The following is a 22,682-nucleotide window of genomic DNA, read 5'->3' as shown; positions in this document are numbered from 1 at the left end:
TTGACCTACATCATCGGTGGTCAAAGTGGTAGACAAGAAAGATGAAGTAATCAGAAAGCCCACTTCTCATCATATGAGGAATGAACAGCAAGATCTGCTGATGGAGATGCTGCAGCAACATGGGCTGAGGTAGATGCAGGGGCTGATGTAGAGGGTCTGGAGTAGCAGTCCTTCTCCCGGTGATTATCACGGCCACAAATGGTGCATAGATGAGCCTTGAAGCAGTCCTTCTCCATATTAGTTTTGCCACAATGGGTGCAAGGCTTTCTTACCTTAGAACTTCCTTTCTTTGCTAAAAATGCAGTGTCAGTTACCTTTTGTTGTTGAGTTCTTTCTTCTTCTTGGAGAGCATTGATGATATTTTCAAGAGTAGGATTATTGTGATACTTGAAGGTAGTGACAAGAGTAGCATAGGTGTCAGGTAAGCTTTTGAGAAGCACAGCAATAGCAATATCTTCGGAGATGGGGGACTTCACTAATGCAAGCTGAACCATAAGACTGCGAAGATAATTGACATGAGAGGCTATAGTGGCTCCCTCCTGCATATGTAGATCAAAGAATGAGATCATAAGTGCAATCTTAGAGTTTTTAGATTGGGGTCCAAAAAGGGTATCCAAAGTGATCCATGCTTGAGAAGCAGACTGTATGTCGGAGATGTGATGAATGTAATCATCTCCAAGACCGAGCAAGATGATAGCATAGGCTTTGTCGTTCTTGGCAGTGGAAACATAAGTGACAACTTGCTCAATGTCGGAATCTTCGGGAGCAGCACGGTGAACAACGTCCCAAAGACCTTCTTTCATAAGATGGCACTTGTTTTTGATTTGCCAAGTATGAAAGTTGGACCCATTGAATTTGTCGATAGACATGAGAGAATGAGTAGAAGAGGCCATGTGGGAAGGTCTTACCTCTTGCTAAGATGCAAGGGCAGTGTCTATTCCCTTACAAGATTGCAGAAATGAATGAAAGAAGAGATCAAAGAAGCCGGCTCTCTCACCACTTGTCAAGGCCATAGCATGTGACAGCCCATCGAAGCATGAGGAACCAGCAGTTTGCAGATATGAGGATAACAAAAAGGACTGCTCAGCAAACTGAAAGAGACAATGCACAGTACCTTGTAGACTCTTCAAGAGGAGGCGATGGCAGAACTGAAGTGAGTAGAGCAAGTGGCAGCAGATTCAGCAGGCGGATGATTGTAGACGGATGAACAGGGACAGAAATAGGGCGGCAGCCAGAGGTAAACAGCAGCGGCTGTTTGCAGGGATAGGCGGCAGCCTGTTGCAGGGCTGCTACAGCAGCATATATGAAGATGGCCGTAGCTGGAGCAGGAATGCGTGCAGCATCAGGAGCAGAAATGAGCGGCCAGATTAGGAGCAAGTGTCGGGGCAGAGAAGGGCGACCAGCAGCTGGAGAAAAACGTGCAGAAAATGGTGGGCAGATTCCGAGGAGAGGCGGCCTGATGTAGAGGAAGATGACAGGAAAGGAAGCTGGCTCTGATACCATGTAGAAATATAAAAGCAAGAGCTAGAAACTAGAAGACTAGAAGTGAAATAAGAACAAGATTGAAGGACAAAGAGTTACCTTGAGATGAGTGTAGACAAGACACAAGCTAGATAGATTGCAATGATGTGACCCATGAATATATGGGCCAAAGTACAAGACATAGAGCAAGAGTGCTTATGGGATAATTGTAGAGGTGCCACATGGCACACACTCAAGACACAAAGACTAAACTGAGATTAGACAAATGTAGACTAGGGAAATAGTACACCTAGTGTGCACTTATCTCCAACACCACGTAGCTGGCTGCCACATCAACATCCGATTGCTACATGACTGAACACCATGTTAGTAGGCGATCTTGTGTGACCCTGACATGAAGCTATTTGCCACGTCACCTGCCTCTTGCCACATGTTTGTTTGCCATGTCATTTGCTGCGCATTTGCAGCTTACATGCCAGTCATCACATGTGCATTATCATTTTAGCCCTGATATAGGGCTGTTTGATGGCGAATGTTGCTGTCCACATACCAGCGATTTATATCTCGCTGACAGAGGGCGTGAACCTGGTGCTTGGGGCATCAATCCACCACCTATTTTGTTGCTCCTGCTTCTCAGTATGTGGATGTCCGGCGGTTGGAACATCGATTTCCAACATTCTATGTGAAGTAAAAGAGAGGAAGGGGTGCAGGGGGCGGGGGGAAGAGGTAGTTGATAATTGCATGGTTTGCTCTGCTTTGCTAGTTTCATCTTTAGATGATTACATAGTATCCTCTTTCGTGGATAATGTGAAGGGGATCTCTAAGTAGCAATGCGACATAACCTGTGGGACATTTTCTTTTGATGTATGTTTTGTTTCATTCTTTGAAAATGGTATGTTCGTAGTTTTGTGGACTTGAATGTCAATGGTCAGAATTTCTGAAAAATTTGTTTTGAGGTGAATCAAGGCTTCATTCTTGGAGTTCAATTGGTCCATCTTTTACTAGATTGGAATACGAGGATGAGTGGTGCCATGCCTTTTGCTTGGTGAAGGATCCTCTACTGCTTTTGTGGTTTAGGGAGTGTATGTATGCCTTTTGGTCTCTCCCGCTTTAATTAATATGTAGGGACACCTCATCACTAAGACCTTTGTTTTTGTAGTGTGTGGACAAGCCATAATATAAATAGCTATATCGATGTGTTAGAAAATATTTTAAGCATGCTACTTCTAGTGGTGTGTATTTGTAAAGAAAGCTACTTAATTTCCTACAAGGAGGGGAAAGTTGTACACTTCTAGAAATGCCTTCATGCCCTACTTGCGAAGGCTGTGCAGACTGGCTACAGTAGGAGTATGATTTTGTTGCTGGATGCATATTTTGTGACTGTTTTCATTGAGCGAGTAGAAGCTATGGTGTTGGCCTTCCATATGGTATTTAATTTACTCTTTTCAGGGTCTATGTCGAGGGTGAGAATGAAACATAAATAATATAGAGCAGCCATTTTTTCTTGCCTTGTAGCTTGAGCTGGCGTTGACTCCTTTGATGTGGCATTATGATGGACGTGCTCATGGTTGTGGCTTTTAGGCACATGTACTTGAAACAAAACTAGTATGGCAAGGTGCTCCTTTTTTTAGTGTTTTTAACTTACTGTTTGCAATGATGCAGGTGGGTTTCAACCAAACTGACTTTCAATAAGTATTATGATGCGAGTGTGTTTGAGACAACCATCAGGTTTGGGTTCCCTTCCATCTGAAGCTTGTTTTATGTGAAAGCTTCTAGGTTGCTATGTTTACATAATATCACATAAAATGGTTTAAGGAATCATATGCATGGGATTTGTTCAGCTTAAGTACGCATGGATGCGTACATTAGTTGAAAGATCAAGGATTCAATTATCTTTTATACAATTTTTTGGGGTATAGTTGAATATGCTTTCTCCCCTTTAGCTCTCTCCTTCGCTGACAAACATTTTTTGAACAGCAAGACCTTCATTTGTTTCAAAATTACTTTGGTTTTCCCTTTATTAACAAGTGCAATACACGTTGCTGCTAACACAGACCACTGTTTTATCACTTAAGGGCCAAGCTAAACCTCAACTTTTGTGTTAGAAGGCTTGTTTTGGGCTTGCCAGATCAAGTTTCGTTAGTAGTTGCTCAAAGGAATGCCTCATCCCTTGACTCTGGTTCTGTTTTGAGCTAGGTAGCCTAGGGTAGCTCGTTTCAAATGTTCTCCTGGGGAAATGAGGAGGGAGAGGCTACAAACAAGAGTTCTAGAAGGTTGCAAGGCAGCTATGTTGGAATAAGGATGGGAGTTAGTGAATTGTGTTTAAACTTTAACCACAGTGTTATGGCCAAGAGCCTTAACTAAAAATATGGGTTTGAAATGTCCTTTGCTGATTAGTTTGAACTTTGGGCCAATATTTGGTGAAGAACCAAGGTATCGTGAGTCATAATGTTTCATTTATGTAGTTTTTCATCCATTTATTTTTTAAAAAGAAGCATACATGTAAGATCTGTTGAGCCCTTGTGGGCATGTGTACTTGGTGGGCCCTGGTAGCGGTGAAAAGAGTGCTACATGCGACGGGTGAGCACACTCGTGACACATGGTGAAGAGGCATATGATATATCTCACATAAAGTGGGATCATCATCAGATGAAGGAATACATGAGCTGGTGGTCACGAATACGATGCCCTTATCATTGTGCTTGTTTTGGGAAATGACCTTGGGTGGTGGCTAGATGGCTTTGGATGAGCATACAAATGACACATGGTGAAGAGGCATATGATATATCTCACATGGAGGCATTATCAGAGGAAGAGACATGGGCTGGTGGTTCATGATTTTCTGATCATTGTGCTTGTTTTGGGAACATGACCTGTGGTGGCTAGGCAGCTTGGAGCGTTGTATCCCCTTGTGTGTAGTTGAACCACATTGTCATGTGCTCCCAGATGGTGTTAGCGCGGGGTTGGTGCTGGTGCATGTCTGTGAACTGATAGGTTGTGGCAGGTCGAGAAAGATTCAGACATGTACGTAGTAGATACATGCCGCTTTCCAAATGTAAGGCAGCGTCCAGGACAATTATGATGATGCGGGCAGACTTCCTGAGTTTTGTTTAATGTGCTTGCGTGATGCATGATTCTGATATGGCATCTGTCATTCCAACAAGGTGGGCTGGCTGCATGTGGAACATGATGATAGGCGTGATCTCAATTCTGTGGCCCATTCCTTATGCAAGGACTTTATAGCTATCACAAATTGCTCAATCTATTACAAGGCTGTTTAATACAATTTGAACTAATCTTTCTACCTTGATTTCCTGGTTTTTTTAGAGCTACTTCTTTTTGCCTCCTTGTTAACACAAGTACTACTGGGACACCACAATTTGGGTTTGCCAATGATCCCAGGAGGCACATATGGTTTTGCTTCATTGGGCTATTGAGGTTTGTTCTTAGTGGACAATCCATGCATGCATGTGACATGTCCAACTCCACAATCCCTGCACCACACAGATTGAAATGTGTAGGTGTTGGGGCTAATTTTGTGAGGGCTAACATTTTTTATGTTTACGGGCATAATGGCCATGACTCTGATGATGATTTCCTCTCACTTTGAAGTTTCATCAGATGTTCTTGTATCGACCACCTTGTCATAATGCTTCTTTCGACATCCTCGACATTAAAATTAATCAGATTTAGAGCAAGTCCTGCTCTTCCTTATCTGATTTATCTGATCCAAGGTCACTGTAGATGTGTTGATAAAATCTCTTGCTGGTATTTTAGGTCTCTTTTCTTTTTATGATGATATTTCACAGTTTCTTCATTTGGAAGCTGTTTACAAGCTTAAGCTTCCAATTGCCGTACTTATTATCATCCAAATTACTGTTCTAGTCCAAAAGATAATATCATCTTGTGATTTGTCATAATTACACAAGTGATGCTAAACAAGTGCCAATTAAGGCTTTGATCTTCCAAATTTGCTGCTTTATGCAAAAGAAGTCTGTTGGTGAGACAAACTAAAAACAGGTAAAATTGACCAAGATATGGCCAAATCTACAAAAACTAATATCCAAACTATTCACAAATAGTGTATGAAATCACAATTTCAACAGTTTTCTCTTCAAGGAGTAAGAATTCACTGTTAAATTTAAATACGACATTAAAGATCATGATTTTGGCTAGAGAGATAGACCAAAATTCAACTATATGATCATCATGGGGATTTTTATCAATCAGTTGTATACACGCAGTTCTAGCATTAAGCATCTGGCCTTCTGCTGTTAGTACAGCATTTTGTTTGAAGTGTTGTTTCCAGCTTAAAGACATTGATATTGTCATTCAAACTTTAAATTTCTTTGTTGTCTCTAAGGCTCTTTGCTACTTGGAACTGTGGATTAAAAGTGACCTAGGATATTAAGAGCAATTATTTTTCAACGCACTAGCTTCCATAATTGAGGCCTCCCATATAGCTGCCTTAGCTTTGGGAACAAGTGTATTGTTGGACATTATATGGAGCCTTGTTGGCTTGCCAAGGAAATCCAGTTTGGTGCAGGTGACTGCTTCAGGTCACTCCCTTTGTGTTCTGTCTTGGGTTTTGTGGTTGATAGTCAGAAGATCATGTCTAAAATATGTGAGTCTTTGCCCTGTTCAAACCATATAGGTTGATATGACATTACATTCAAACATGTTATACCTTCCTACCTGATTTGTGCACGGTGGGATTTTTAAGGGCATGACCACCTAAGGGCGAAAGCTTGTGGCTAAAAGCTAAGACCTAGGAGGTACCTTACCTTGAAGCTGGGGCATGGGATCTTCAGCAACTTAGGAAGTCTAAAGCTTGCAACTTGTGACCTCAAGAATTAAGTTGGAGCTGCAAAGCTTGAATACCTCTTCAATCAAGCTCTCCTCCTTGGGCCTACAAGTGTCCTTGTGGTGTAGTCTTGTGACTTGATACCTTTAGGTAACTTGGGTAGTCTTGTGTAGTCCTTGTGGCGTAGTCTTGTGTGACTTGATACCTTTAGGCAACTTGGGCTTTTGGCAATGGGCACTGTGAGTATTTGTGTGTCCAAGAGGGGAAGATAGGGAGGGGAGAAGGCTCGAGCATTAGTATTGCTTGCAAAATACCCAGGAGAGGGGTGAGATAAAAGTCATGAGAGAGAACGGAAGACATATGCAACACGAGGACCTGATGTGTTTGGGGAAATATGGGTCTGGTGAAGCTTGTAGGGATGTGACTGTCTCAAAAGAGGTGAAGCAAGCAATGGGCTATTGAGTAGTAGCATTGAGTGAGAACTATCTCACACTGTAATGGCGGATGGTTTCTCTTTTGGTCTTACTGAATATTTGCGACACGTTTTGCTGTATAACAGGGTGGTTGGAGGCCTCCTTAGTGCATATGATCTATCTGGAGAGAGCATATTCCTTGATAAGGCCAAGGATATAGCAGATAGGTTGTTGCCAGCATGGAATACTTCAACGGGGATACCATTCAGCACCATCAACTTGGCAACCGGACGCGCAATTAATCCAGGCTGGACTGGGGTATGCATTTCTTATGTCTTTTGATTTGGGCTCTGGCATTGTAATATGCTCGTTTTCCGCTGAAGTATATAGACTTTGCTCGATGTGCTCAATGGTGTAATTCTTCTGGGAAATCCTAGACAGTTTGATGCTCTAGGCTTAACATATCTAAAGGAGGGTGTGGGGTAGTCAGCTGCAGAAGATGACAGCAATGTGATCAATGTAATACATTGACTCAGCAGGGAATGCAAAGCGATTTAAGTCTCAATTAGGTCCAGTTGATCCGAATGTAGTTTCATCTCAAGCGTTTCAAATTGTTTTGGGTCAAGACCAAATCCTGTTACGATCGCTCTAAATGTTATAGCTGGCTGTCCTGTAACGTGAGTGCAATGTTGATGTGTCTTTATGCTTGACGGCATATCGGTGGCTAGGATATGGACATAACTCCCTCTGAAGAAGACCTCATGGAGGAGTTATAGGATGCTCTTTTGTGTAGACATTATTTGGCAGGACATAATGGGGATCAAGGTCTTGGTTTTGAGCTTCGGCTCCAAGAGTGGAGGCTCACCAATTTGAAGGTAGCATTTAAGCCATGATAAATCAGCACCCTTGTCGATTCAAGTGGTACACTGGTATTGCTTTGCTGTTGTCAGATGCCTTCAGGCTAAAACTGACATCCCTGCTTAACTGTAGACTATTGTATAGTTCTAATGCCAGATTGGAGTGTCTAAATGTCAACTTCTGTAGATATTCAGTCTGCTAAAATTCACTCCAGAATGAGAGGGACGATGGCTTGAATGTTTGATTAAAGGACTTCATTCTGGATATTTGTAAGCTTCATGAGTTTTCAATGTTGATTTTCAATCTTTGTTGTGCTTAGGATTTAAATTTTACTGTACGAAATTATTAATAAAGGAATCTACATTGATGCGCTTCTGGCACAATTCACAACAGGGATCGAGTGTACTAGCAGATTTGGGCACTGAACAAATAGAGCTGATTGGACTGTCACAAAGGACAGGGAATCCTGTGTATATGGAAAAGGTACTGAACAGTATAAATGTCCCCCAGCATTTGTTGTAGATGTTTTTGGTGGATGCTTGCTGGGCTTTGGGATATCTGAGGAAGTGCATTTGAGTATCTTCCATTCTGTCTCTGTAATGGAATAAATAAGAAATTTAAAACAGGATTGCATGTCCCTCATAAGCAAATCATGTCGATACTGACTTTTGTGTTTCAACTATACTTTCCTCTGCGGTAATGTAAAAGAAAGTGGAAGGATTAAGATTATTTGTTGCTTTTATGGCAACTACTCTTCTACTTCCAGATTTCATTTTTGTGATACTGTGTCGAACAACCATTGCATGTCACCCCATGAGCAAACCTTCCACATGCTAACTTGTGTGTCTGAAATGTATGCATTTTACTTTTTTGCAGTCCAATTTTTCCTAGCATGAAACCTTTTTTGGTTCGATATTGCAGGGCCAGTCCTCTTAGTGGGTACTGTAGCTTCCTGTTGCTGGAAATATAGATTGTTTCTTGGTTTATGGTATTACAGTTCTGTCATTTAGAAACTCCTGAATTTGTTTTAAAGCTCGTGCTCTACTCTTTTTGTATATTTGAATACTTCCAAGTTCCATTTTGATGCTGTGTGTTTTGCATCGTCAGTATTTCATCCAGTCTGCTTGCTTTCTTTTATGACATACAAAATATCGACTGGAATTTCTACATTTTTCCTATGCTGGAAAGCGTACATGCCAATTATTGTTGGTCTTCTGTAGCACCTGCTCATGTACGTTCTCTTATGCAGTGTCAAGTAAGCATTGCATGTCACCCCATTACCAAACTTTACACATGCTGACTTGTGTGTTGAAAGTGTATGCGTTTTGCTTTATTGAAGTCGAATGTTTTTCTTGCATGAAAACCTTTTTTTCGCAACAGTTATGGCTTCCAGTCCAGTTTATTGACTACTGTGCTTGGATATATCAACAGTGTTTCTGGGTTTGTGATATTACCATTCTGTCAGTTGGGCATTCTGCATATGTTTTAAAGCTCTTGGTCTGCTCTTTTTGGGTATTCTGATGCTTCTTTTTTTATGCTCTGTGGTTTGCATCGTAAGTATTTCAACTGGTCTCCTTACTGTCTTGTATGACACACAAAATATCTAATGTCTACACATGTGTGGCATTGTGCTTGAGCTCACATTAGCCTTTTCTGCTCTCAGGCTGAAAATGTCATCAAGAAGCTTAAAGAGGTCTTTCCAGCTGATGGACTGCTACCGATGTTCATAAGTCCAGATAGTGGAAGGCCTACCACTTCAAAGGTCACTTTTGGTGCTATGGGTGACAGGTAACATATTCTGCTTATCTTTTTATGGAGAAAAGATGATTTGGGTGGTATTTAAGGTGTGGTGGTTCTTTGACAGCTTTTTCGAGTATCTTCTGAAGGTTTGGATCCAAGGAAATAAGACAGAAGCTGTGAAACATTACAGGTTTGCAGATTCTACACATGATCTTTTTGCAAGTGCGCAATTGATCTCTTTTCGGTTTCCATTTTCATTGTCTAAAAGTCTGGTGAGTAAGGTTTGATAGATTCCAGGTGGTTCAATTCTAGTTAGGTGATCATCTGCATTTGGTGGCGGCTTGCACAGTCGGTGGCCTTTGTCATTTTTGAATCCTCTCTTCATATTTTGGAGAAAACCGGTTGGAAGTTTGTTCTATAACTCCAAGTTGTAGTGCTAGGTTTCCCAAAGTGCCAGTCGTTGCTCTTCTGAGGTTTGTCTTAAGCAGGCCCTCCTCCCCCCAACAACCCCCCCTTTCCCCCCAAACTGTCTTCCTATCCCTTGCCCTTGGCCCTTTTTCCTTTTTCTGCAGTCGTGGAGTACATGAACACCTAGATGAGTGAATCCCCTTTCCCAAGCTAGAGAAAGGTAGGGTACCAAGGATAGTTCAAAGGGACGTCCATACAGTTCCACAGTCCCAGCCACCAAAACTTCTAGGGAAGCTGCTAACCCGGATGAGACAAGGAACAACCCCCTGTCAAGGAGGCTTTGAGGGGGAGGGGACGGTCGGGCGTAGGTAAGGAGTCAAGAACTTCTTGGAGCTGACACCAAGGAAGGGCTGGTGGAGTCGGGACTAGAGTGGTTCTCAAGGACGAGCATGGATGATGGAACTTGGAGGAGGAAGGATCCAATTGGGTGTGGGCAAGGGGGGATAGCAAGTGTGGAGAAATCGTAGGCATCTAGCGAGCTCTATCCTCCACTCAAGGAGAAGTGGACCTGTGAAGCTGGGGCATGCCTTGGCTGGTGGCCAAGCTCTCTCTTCATCTGAGACATAGTCACCGGCTGGAGGAGTTCTTTGCTACTCAAGATCTCTATTATGAACTCAAGGGAAGCGAGTTTGGGTACTCCACAATTATGCAAACCATTGGCACACCATTCTTCATGAAGGTCAAGGATACAGGTGTGGGTGTCTTTAAAATGATGCCTGCATGCTAACCGAGAGTAGAATGTCATACTCTTTGGCCAATTCGAGAATTTTAAGTTGACTCAGATATGTGGCACATGATGCTTGGTCTCTATATCACTCACACTAAAACCCATGGTACCAAGGAATGGTAGAATGGATTCCAATGAAGCAAGAGCTATGCAATCTTTGTTGAGATGCACTAGAGTACAATTATCCTTCTTGAATGTGGTCTCCCTCCAAAGTGAGGCTCGCCTAAGATTAGTTCGAACGTGTCGACGTGTGGGGTAAGGACAACCATAGGACCTATAACTGATTTATCCTCGACCTCCTCCATAGTGTTGCTTTGTCCTTGGGAGATTAAATTTCTACATATGATGGGTGTCGAAGATGCTTCCGGCCAACCATGAGGCCACCTTCACAACTATTGCTCAAAGCAACAAAAGTTCTCTCAAAAACCTTCCAGGGATGAAGCCCAAGTCAAAAGTGGGAGGTGAGTAAATGTCCAGAAGGAACATAGTGACGAGGTAGGGGCGAGAATGTTTAGGATGCTAAAGGAGCTTCAATGGGAGTTGTGCACTTCTTTGATTTCTAGTTACGAGAGTAGGTGATGCACCTTTAGTATAGTGGATGGGACCCTTTGGCTTTACCCTTTGGAGTATGCATGGATTATCAACTTCTGTTCATAGATGATATGCCCATAGTTGGGTGCTTGTTAATATCCGTGCACCTAGAGCAGCGTGATACACTAGTTGAGTCACCTACGTTTTGGCCTTTGGTCCAACTAGCTTTGAAAATTGGTGTGGCTTCATCGATTTTGATGGCTTGGGATTTCAAGGTGTATTGGAGTTATTTCACTTCTGCACAGATATTGACTACTTGCCTTCCAAATCCTCCATGCAGTCCAATTGATTCGCAGTTTTGTCACGAGCCTCAAGATCTTGAAGAGTCTTGCTTGAATCTCCTAGCTGTTCGCATGAGGTCGAGCTGTTATGTGCATTGAATTCATGCTTGTGATTGGCAGCAATATCAGAGATTGATTTTTCAATAGACTTATGACATGACCTTATTGCCATCCTAGAGGACACCTTGATGCTTCAAGAGCACACACTTGTGTGTAGAGAAGTTCCCTTCTCCAAGGACAAGGCCCCACAATCAATGCCTTGGCAGTGCACTGGAGCAAGGGAATGGGGATCGCTGCCGAGAGAGAGTCGATTATGGTCTGAGTATTATGGGTGGCCTTAGGTTTGGGGAGCTCAAGATCGGCAACCTAAATGTGTGCACCTGATCTTGTTGACGGAAGAGGGGACACTTTTGAAATAACTTACAAACCGCTTGCTTAAAGTGGAATCGTGGATTGTTGGACGTCTCTTGGAGCAGCTTGATCGATTTCATGTTGGGTATTAGGATTGCAGCGAGATGGTTCTAATGGCATTTTGATACAGACTATGTTTGATCACTATGGTTCTACGGATTACGTTTGATCACATCCCTACAGTCCATTCCTTGAGCAGCCATGAGAGAGTGCATCAGCAGGGAGACTACTTCATGAGAGAGACTTCTTCAGCAGGGAGTGAAGATGCAAGACTCATTGTGCCAGGAGGACGAGGTCTAGGACTTCATCACTTGGATTTGGAATTTGGAGGATCAAGTTAGCTGGGCATTGTGGACAACAAACCATTCAAAGGAGTAGTACAGTTTGTCAAGAGTAGGTGCTATATGCGGGGCTCTCAAGGAGAGGGTGAGAGCACTTGTGATGAGAGAGTGAGCCTTCTCTCTTTCCCAATTGGTTTGAGAGGGATGCTTTTTGGCACCCTCCCCTGGGATACTACCCGGGGTTTGGGTTGGTTGATAGGAGTAGGACTTATTGAGTGTTGAGTTCACAGACGACAGTCACTCTTCATGGAGGGGACTACTGTTTGTTTAGAGATGGCAAGATGCCTTTTGGATTGTTATTGCATAGCCTAAGATGCTCGAATGAACTGACATAAGTCAGTTGGCTTTCAGTTCATAGGTTAGTTAGCTTTCTTGCGAAGGTGGAGTTCTGTTAGTTAGGGAGCAGATTTTAGGTGAATTCCACGAGGCGAAACAGGAATGCCAGGTGGCGATGGACAGCGTGGCGAAGCATATGCAGCTCTAGTTTTAGAGAGTATTTGCCTCAAGCTCTTATATTTGTCATGCCTAGACACGCAGATGGTTTTCAGGGCTGGGACTCCATATGGATAGACTACCACCATTTTAGTATAGCCTTGAGGCTCCATCTACTCCACTCACCTATCGTGAGGTGAACCAGATTGTCAGAGAGTAATTTATTAGTTCCACATGTACAGGAGTTGGCTAGCACCTCGAGATTTCGGTAAAACTCAGCTTCTATAGAGAATGAAGATCACTGCTTGCAGAATTCAGAGGAGGGATTTACCAAACCACCACTCAGGATCTCGACTGGGCAGTTCCAGGTATCCTCTCACACTACGGATTGAGTTTGGATGGTCGGAGGGCATTCCACGTGAGAGAATGGATCTGCACTTAGGTGACATGCAAGCGACTAAGACAGGGAGCACTTTGCATTTTATACTATGAGACCCCGTGGGACGACACCACTGTCAATTCAGAAACAGTCGACATAGATCAGCTCATGCAAGCGCAGAGGAGAGCACAAGAGGGGCTGTCAGAGCCCAGCCAGAGGACTATCACCGATTTTTTCTCTGGTGATCCGAGCTAGGGGCAGCAAGGGACGAGACATAGTAGAGACCCAGAGTGCAAGACTCGACAGACCCGAACTCGGGTAGACTCTCACATGAGGACTGCAGACATCTCCTCTCTACTATTTGCTGTAGACCACTGGAGTGATGTTAGCTTTGTTGAAGACGAGCTACCTTCTGGAGATTACAGAGGAGGGAGGGACCGGACAGACTGATCATATTGGGCCCAGCAGCGCTCCATTGCCAATGACTAGGAGCCCCCCATAATGTTTTGAGGCACCTTTTTGCATGTCTTCCAATCCAGCTCACAAGGCAGCGAGGAGCTAGAGAGGCAGATGTCTGCTGGCACCTCAGAGAAAGAGGCACTGCCCTGCTTGTCCTCCCCAAACTCCAGGTTGCTGAAGGAGGTATACCCTAACAACTCACATTTGAGGTTGCCACACATCTGGAAAACTGCAGATTGAGCTTTGTTGTCAACACCCATTCTCAAAGAAAGCATGCCATAATCTCCTTTTTTTCACTATGCTTGCCTACATATGCTTCTCTAAAACGTCAGCATGACTAAATTATGTATTTCAAATTCCAAGTGAATATACAAGAAAAAATGCATCACTTGTAAGATGAAGACATTTACTCAAGGCCACACATATATCTCGCTTAGAAGGCAAAAAAATTTACATTATGAAGCCATAAGGACATTGTTTTTATATATGCCTTGAGCATCAAAACAAAGGTGTAGAAAGTTATGGAGAAAACATAAATCACCACGTGAATAGCCATATAGCACTTGTGAGGGTTGGGTGAGGTAGCTCATCGGCCTAAGAGTTGCAAGCAGCTCATGGACAGATCTATGGCAATTCATATTCATTGTATGTTACTTTGTTTGATACCTGGCATTTCATTAGATTTGCTATGTTTATCAGTTCCTTCTACAAGATATATATACATTAAGGAATGGAATGTTGAAATTTGCTACTGTCTACTATCAATGTTTTGTGTAGACAGGTAAAAAAGATGTGCAGCCAAACTCACTCGCAGATAAGGGTGTAGCTTTCCTGCAGAACCAGCACCAAATTTGTCTTTCTTGAAGAGACCCAAGGAGTAATGTCATCCTGCAAAGAAAAGCAGAATCACAATTTCTCATGTACCTAAAAATTACTTCAAAGTGGAGTAGAAGGAATTCGAACCAAGCAATGCAAAGAATCATAACAGGTCGCATGATCATCAATGGCTCACGATTTCCTTGTACTTTTTCATAAAGCCATCCTTGCACTTCGTTTCGTTCCAAGAAAAATAAATAAAATACCTTCAGAAAAGCAGCCAACCTAAAAATTAAGTGAAAGTGGAGTAGAAGGGATTCCAAACAAGCAATGCAAAGGGACAGATCAAGAGTATCAAAAATGTCGGAGAGTCGACAATATCTTGAGCAATATCCATTTAAAACCAAGGTGGAGGGTACGTAATGCCACCTCAAGCCATACTCGAATGAATGGAAGAAAAAGCCTCAATCCCACTCTGAAAGTATTGCCTTCCCTGTCAGTCGCGGCCTGGGAGTCGCGGGAACATCTGTCACAGTGGCACTCTAGAGAGTTTGCAATCTTCAGTAAATATATGAAAACATTTCTCTACCTGAGGCTGATCACCATCATTGGGATGCATACATCTCACGCACCAAATCCTTCCAATTATTCTCAAGATTCGTTTATAACTTCCATCACTTGCATCTTTTGTCCCTTTCTTGTATGATGAACATATCTGAATTTCAGGGTTTTGGTCCAGCTAGGATTGAGGAGCCTATTTCTGTGCTATCCTTCTGTTTTAATCTGCCCCTCCCTTATCCGCAAAAAAAAAACTCTACATGCATTTGTTTTTCGACCTATTTGCCAAAAGGCACGCATCACCATGTTTGTACTCCAGCGTTTTCTGTTTGTTTACCGTCTTCTTATGATACCTCATAATTATTATGTCAGCTGATCTGCTGTGTTAATTGTTTGTTTAGAGAGATGTGGGAGCAGTCAATGGAAGGGCTCATGTCATTGACCAGGAGATCGAGTCCATCTTCCTTCTTGTATATTGCAGAACGTACTGGCAGTAACTCCTTCATAGATAAGGTGTGCTCTATCTTGAAGTAAAGTGCTATATGTTTCTTTGTTTTGCAGCAAATCTTCAGTAAGTCAATAACTGTAAGGGTCTTGTTCGATGAATGATCTTTTAACACAGGAATCTCAACATGCCTTACAACATGAATGTTTGAAGTGTTTTGCAGATGGATGAGCTTGCATGTTTTGCACCAGGCATGCTTGCACTTGGCTCAGAGGATGCAACTGCTGAGAAGGCAGCTCGATATTTGAATGCTGCAAAAGAGGTAATGATGGATTATGTCATTATGCGGAATCACATCAAAATGTTTACACTAACTGTGTTGGTTTAAGTAGTTTGAAGGCACTTTCAATGTTAAGGCTGCATTATCGTACTAATTTATGACATTTAGTTTGGGAAACAGACTAAGCTGGTCATTCGTGTGTTTTATATGGATGATTACTTCCAAACTTCTAGCACAAAGGGAGAGGGAACTCTGTCAATCATTTACTTTTGGAAGCTAGGTGCATGTCCTCTCCAAAATGGTGTGAGAATGATAATGAGGAGAAAGAAAATATGAATAGGAATATTCAATAAGGTGTCCACTGAAGAGCTCATAGGCTCTAGTGGACAGTCCAAAGGATCTGAAGTATTTCATTGTAATAGAAGTCATTTATAGAGTGTGCAGGCGATAAGGGCTTAGATCTAGCAAAAGGATTGGTAGAAGCTTGGTAAAGATTAGGGTTAAAGTTCTGCTGTCTACGTGGTTACCTAGGATGACTATAATGTGGGTGCCTTCGGTGTAATGAAGTGTTTTATGAAGTCTGCAGATGATGGGGTGGTGTGCACTTGGAAAAACATATCTTGACATCAGAAGCTCTTTTCGCATTTCCCACTGAAGGTAACAGGCTCAGATCTAGCAAAAGGATTGCTAGAAGCTTGGAAGGATGCTATAAGTATATGCAGATGAAGAGGTAGGAAGGGATTGAGATGTGATGCTAGCTTGGTGATTCATTCTGTTGTCTACCATTAAGGATAGGTGAACCTCTGGAAAACCTGAGGAGTGCAGGGAACCTCCATAGTTGGGAGCAACTTAGCAGGAGACATGGATTGAAGGTGCAGGATAGGGGGACGGTATGACATGTTAGTCTCCAAGCTGGATGAGAGATGACCCACCATAACTATAAATTGTATGGACTGGTGGTCAATCAATGGGAACTCCCAAATGAGTCTGCTGTTAGAGAATCATAGTGGCAAAAGCATATAGATTTCTAATGGGTCAGAGGTCCTTATTGTAGAGGGTCAACGTGAATGCTGGAGAAAAGGATCTATCAAGATATGGAAAGGCAGCATTCCTTCTGAACTTTCTTTCTTCCTTTGGAGGACGATGCAGGGTTGGCTGGCAAGCATGGACAAGATTGTAAAGTGGAGCGATATAGATAACAGATGCACATTGTGCAAATCAGCGAGGGAAAAGCATGCTGCATCTTTTTGGGAATGCCAGTATGCTCACCAGGGCTGATATCATTTGAGCAGGGCTGCTACTGGAACATTCAGCTCTCACTAAAAACTAGATGGAGTATGTGCCATCTGGCGATGACAGAGATTTCTCATCCAACGTTAGACTACCTTGGCCTATGTTAAGGTATATTTTGGAAAATGAGGAACCTTGCCATTTTTTCGAAGGAGTCTATTTGTGGGGGGGGGGGGTGACTAGAAGGTCATTCAGCATGCGCAAGGATGGCCTGAGACCTTGATTATAGGAAACCTTGGTCCTTGTCCAAGGATTGACCTGAGGTCTTTGACCAACTGGGCTGGTGGGAGGGACACGATGCCTCCAAATGTAGGTATCTCAAAGGGGTTGAGAATGCTTTTGCCAGAGTTTCCAACTGGGGAACCTTCTTTGCCACTGTCCAAAGAGACACACTGACCACTCCTGTGATTGTATCTTTACCCTATACAACTGCTCTTGTGAGTGCATTAAAGCCACCTCTAGCTCTTGCTGTTCCACCTCCGATTCTTCCTAATCTCCCTTTGCTTCAAGCTCTTGCACCCAATCAGACTGGGTCCCCATACAGCCACACTACCCACCGTACCAAGTGCAAGATGTGGATATGGACTGTATTACATGAGGTTGATGGGGTGATTGGACTTATTCTAGTCTTACAAAGGTATATATATATATATATGATTTTTGGGGAGGACCAGTCCAACCTTCAAACGTCAGTGATGTGCTACAGATATGGGGAGTACGGCCACTACCAGCATGAAAGTACACAGCCCTTTGGTGTTCCGTGAACATGGTCTAACACCAATGATAACTATAGTAGAGACTGCTCCAATGGAGTGGAGGAACCAGCATCTAAGTTAGTATGGTCAAGAGGTAGGCAGGGGAGTAGGTGGCAAACATATGATTGGGCCAATATATATTCGGAGCAGTGACAAAATCCAAAACCAAGGGTGGCACGTCCTTGGACAACTCGGTGTCAAAGGCCTCGTTGCCAATTAAGACCCCCATCACCACAAAAGTTGGCACCAGTACACTAGGAGATGTGTCTCCAAAGAAGTTGTTCTCCACTTCTTCAGCCCACAATGTGCCTAAGAAGATTTTATCGCTCGTCTTGTACTTCACACCTTAGAAAGGATATCTAAGGGTGCACAGGTGTGAATGCCTAACATATAACTCTCAAAGGTGGTACTTCGAAGAGTGACCGAAATACGCCTTCACGATCGATACCAGACTGTGGTCAAGGGTCACACCCGGGACCTACATTCCAGTTTTTTTTGAAGCACTCCTTATTTGTCGTCTTGGAAGTTCAGAACATATGATTCGTAGCAGTTCAAGAGGCGTACAAACAAGGGGACAGAGCATAGAAGACTGACCAGCACCTTCCCCTTTTCCCATAGTGGCCTGGCCATCAACGAGGGGAAGGAAAAGCTAGACAGCCTATGTACTTCAGTAGCCTAGAGGAAGAAGGTGATGGATCAAACTTTATAGGAGATAATGGCAGACCGCCACCTCGATCTCAGATTTTGGGTCTGTTTTGACTCTTAGGTGGAATCAAAGATTTCTAGGTCTCAGAAGACCACCACACAACCTTACTCTGTGATGGAAGACCTGATGGAATTTTGACCCAAAGTCACTCTATGGTATGTCGGTTGTCCTTGCAAATTAAGGATCAAACCATTGCATTCTTATAACGAATGCCTGGAGGGCATCAGAAGGTGCAAGTTTCAAAAGAGGATGGTGAAGATGGACCCATGATGGACAACTGTACAGCCTACAGTCGCAGTCCCTTATGAGCAAAGCCCATGGGCAGTAGGTGATGGCAAGGCATTGATCAAGACTTCAAAGCTAAACCAACAGACTCTCATCACCATTTGGTTTCTTTGTTCTTAGTCTTTGATTTATCAGTTGTGCTAGTTGAACCAGTTGTTATTATCTTATGTTTATGACATAATACCTCCAAAAAAATTCTGACCCCATTTTTGGGGTCTAAGCTGCAAGAATCTTGTCATGGATGGAGGTAAGAGTACCGTTGTGCAATTGGGTTTGAGTGTCACCAGTTCAGTCCACTTGAAGGTCATAATGGTTGATCAACATATGGTTATGCCCCTAGGAGCTATTAAAGGAGTTCCCATGTAGATTGGAGGGGGTCAACTTTTTCACTAACTTTGTTGTGCTTGACATGACCCCATGTACCTGCTCTTTAGGCAGACCATAGTTGAGGCCAGCCAAGAGGACTGGTTTGCCTAAGGCCCTTGGGTCTACATCCTTGTCCCTTGACATGATGATAATGGGCAACTCTTGCCATAGGCAAATAGAAATGAGGAAGTTGGCACAAAAGAAGATGCTGGGCACTTGCAGATTGGCCTATTCATGAGTAGTAGTTGACCTTCATCCGAGACTCTAGAGGGTGGTGAGACCTTTACTTATTGGATTAGGCTAGCCCAAAAAAAGTAGGAGAATGACACGACCCCGCAGGATCAGACCCTATCACTGCCCTAGAATCTCGTCCTCGATACAACCAGAATCATAGCGCAGGTGCCTCGATCCTCCCGACCACCCCCGAGCATGTGGGCTACAGCTCGACTCATTCATAGGCCCGTATCTAACCCAGGCGTCCCATACCACCTGAGCCCGTTTAGAGGACCTTCGATACACCACCTATGATCTGCCATGTAAATGGCCAGAGTCCCGGCCTGGGTCCAAGCCCCATCCATCAGTTGAGGAGCGCTCAACTGATCTGCACAATAGCACTGGCCCTCCCTGTATATAGAAGGAAACCCGCTATAGATAGCACAATGCTATGAATAGCTCCCTCCATATAAAGCGAGCACTATATATGAATCAATCTCTATATATAGCAATCTCGGCTAAAAATAGCCATCCAGCCCTATGCTATCCCGTAACCCACGTTAACCTGCTATCCAACCCTAGGTACACCATGCACATGACATACTCCCCTTCCTCTAAGAACTCACTCCTGAGTTCACCAGAAAGCCCGAAAACTCTCTGTGAAGATGAGTCCATGCCAATAACTATACTCTGACTATCAGTTTGAGTGTGCTATACTTTCCATGAGATTCAAATCAAAGAAAATGTAAGGCCAAAGCCACAATCTTTGATAACTAACCCAAGGAAAGTAAATCTCTCAATCTGAACAAGGTTACATATCGTCGATTATTCTTCTCGAGAAATCAAGTAACGCCTAAATCCAGAGAGTTAATTCCGTAGACATATCCGTACACAAGCATGGTAAAATCCGTACCTGAAGGTAAATGATTCTATCAACCTTATCTATTGAGTATCCTTGAACTCAAAATCTTAGGTTGAGATTGAGGAATCATTGTTCGAACATCCCCATCAATTGAACCCCTCGAGGCCAATTTTTGGGTTGCAATTTCTATCAACCCTAATTCTTGAATTACTTAGTATTCAGAAAATCCCTCAAGGGAATACCCTTGTAATTCAAATTCTTGGGTTGAAATACATGACAGACTTTCCATCGCAGAACAATTAGTTATTAGTTCATAACTCATGATGGAAGAATCTTGGAAGTATCAATGGGCAAAATCCTGACCAAAGATATGGTCCCCTTGATCTATCCTCAAAATGCCTCTACATGAGGATAATCAGCAAAAATTCAGTTGGCTATATCCAGTCAATGGTACTGTTCTAGACATGTATATAGTCAACCATCATAGGAATAGCATCCTATGTGATCCAAAGACTACGGAACATACAATCCGAAATCTCTAAAAATAAGATCCACTACCGAATATCCTGTATAAACTTGTGCACAATAAACCCGCTCCAATCACAGGATCATCCAGTTCTTAGGACCTCTTATCTAGGAACATCAATTTCCAAGCAAGGCACTGACATACCATCATCAGAAGAGATGCGGTAACCCTCCCTGAGATTGAGTCTAGACTATGGAGCTTCAGGGTTGAACCCAAAAAAGACATGGCTTCTCTCAGGGTAAAGAATCTTAGTCAGCCCTTGTAAAAAAAAAATCTAATTAGGTTGCCCCCAATTCAATTTAGCCTACTTGTACTTCACCCTAGAGGTCCTTGGGTATTATTTCACGCTGGATTATACCACCACATTAGAGAATCTTAAATGTAACATACCTAAGTGTCCCATACCACCAATACTACAAATAAAAAACTCAGTGGACAATATGAGTAAATCAGGTAGCCAATCCCTCTTCAACTCAGATGATCCTAGATTGAGTCAGGGTGGCAAATCCGTTCTCAATTCTTTTCTTAATGTGATTATATCACTCCCTTGTGTTACAATACCCTAACCAATAGGTCAAAGAAGAAAACCAGTAGGTAGCATCCTTAACAACTCTTGAATCCTGACTATCCATGACATCGGGCTAAAAGAGTGAGAATCAGAATGACCCCGCCTTTGGACATGATTCAAAGAAGGTATCCGACAAGACGCATCCTGGTCTAATCAATAAGAACCTTCATATGTCCAAACGGTAACTCGAAGAAACGTCATAACTCTCAATCACATCGAGATCAAAACTTCAAATAGAAACCAAACAGGAATCTACGCACCAAGATTCGAGAAAGGGAAATCCAATTGTCTTAGTTAAGTCCAGTTTAAGATGTAACAAAGTCTCAGGCATCCTCAATGTACCATATATCTAAAAAACTTCAAGATAGATGGAACAAAAGTACACGTTATATAATTTGAAAAAAACCCATCAAATTATAGATGCCACTAGTTACAAATCATAACCAAATTAACCAAAACGTGGTCAATTTAAGAACAAGACAATTTATAATTCATACAAAATTGGGGAGCTTCTTGAACCAAACGTGGTTCAAAAGATCCAGTCGAGCCAAAAATAATTGGGTGTCGGTTAAAACTGAGGATTTCAACCTCTTCATCGCTTCTCAATAGCACGGAAGCAGTATAAAGAGTCTAAACAAGCTGTCTACATTTAGAACAGCATGAGCCTTCTTCAATATATTTCTGGTACTGAGGGGTTTTATAGTAGTGAAGAGCTGCCCAGAGTTCATCCATCAAGGAATCCATCTCTCGTAGCAAGTCAGGAGGTCTACGAGGAATAACCTCTGATGTAGCCTCGTCCTCCATCTCAATAAAACAGTAATCCAACGTAGGTGTCTCATTACTTTGATGTCCTTCCATGGCTGGGAAATATCTCGCACGGGAGAGGGACTAGAAGAAAAACAGCTACGTCCAAACGTGTGCTCTTCACACTAAAAGAGAATCTGGTGCTGTGTGGAATCAAGGAAGAAGTAAGGACAGCAAGAAAGATGGCAGAATCTGATAGGCTGATCTCAGACTGAAAGAGGGTGGGAAATTCGCCTTCATGCACTGAAGTGCTGAAGTGAGAAAGAGTGAGTCATATCTCTTGCTGAAAGCATCGAGTCCAAATGACACGACCCCGTAGGATCAGACCCTATCACTGCCCTAGAATCTCGTCCTCGATACAACCAGAATCATAGCGCAGGTGCCTCGACCACCCTCGAGCATGCGGGCTACAGCTCGACTCATCCATAGGCCCGTATCTAATTGTTACACTCAAGTTGAGGTAACATGACCTCGGAAGGGTCAGTCGACATTTTCCTTTAAAAGATCAATGTTTGTATTATATTTGTTTGGGCTTCATGTAAATGATAAAAAAGGAATCAAGGTCAAGGTCCTTGGTGAGGGTGACATGGCACTAGACTAGGTGGATCTAAGGCTAAGGGACCTAAATGCATGAAATGTGCCAAGGGGCAAATGGTTTTAATGATATCCCAAGAGAGGGGTAAATGATGCATTAAGGAAGGACCCTAAAATGAAGACATGTGGCATACTAGATCCATCTAGGGAATTTTGGGGCTCGTTGGGAATAAGCAAGCTGAAGCTTTCATGAAATCTGAATTTGATTTTGATTTTTCGGAGAAGCTT

At 42.8% G+C, this 22,682-nt stretch overlaps 1 protein-coding gene across 1 annotated transcript in view; it reads left to right on the top strand.

Moving 5' to 3' along the window:
* Positions 1-22,682, top strand: part of MNS1 (alpha-mannosidase 1) — an 85,738-nt gene that overhangs the window by 16,116 nt on the left and 46,940 nt on the right. Inside the window, exons 5-11 of the mRNA XM_087385811.1 lie at positions 3,145-3,210; positions 6,846-7,017; positions 7,951-8,040; positions 9,221-9,345; positions 9,422-9,487; positions 15,162-15,273; positions 15,429-15,527. Of these exons, the coding sequence (XP_087241937.1) occupies positions 3,145-3,210; positions 6,846-7,017; positions 7,951-8,040; positions 9,221-9,345; positions 9,422-9,487; positions 15,162-15,273; positions 15,429-15,527 (730 nt within the window). The remainder of the gene's footprint in view (positions 1-3,144; positions 3,211-6,845; positions 7,018-7,950; positions 8,041-9,220; positions 9,346-9,421; positions 9,488-15,161; positions 15,274-15,428; positions 15,528-22,682) is intronic.

Source organism: Dipteris shenzhenensis, chromosome 15, assembly GCF_047967505.1.
Source record: "Dipteris shenzhenensis isolate YYH24624 ecotype China chromosome 15, Dip_SZ_1.0, whole genome shotgun sequence".
Classification (NCBI taxonomy): domain Eukaryota; kingdom Viridiplantae; phylum Streptophyta; class Polypodiopsida; order Gleicheniales; family Dipteridaceae; genus Dipteris; species Dipteris shenzhenensis.
The sequence above is the reverse complement of the archived record's forward strand: the minus strand, read 5'-3'. Positions and strand labels throughout refer to the sequence as shown.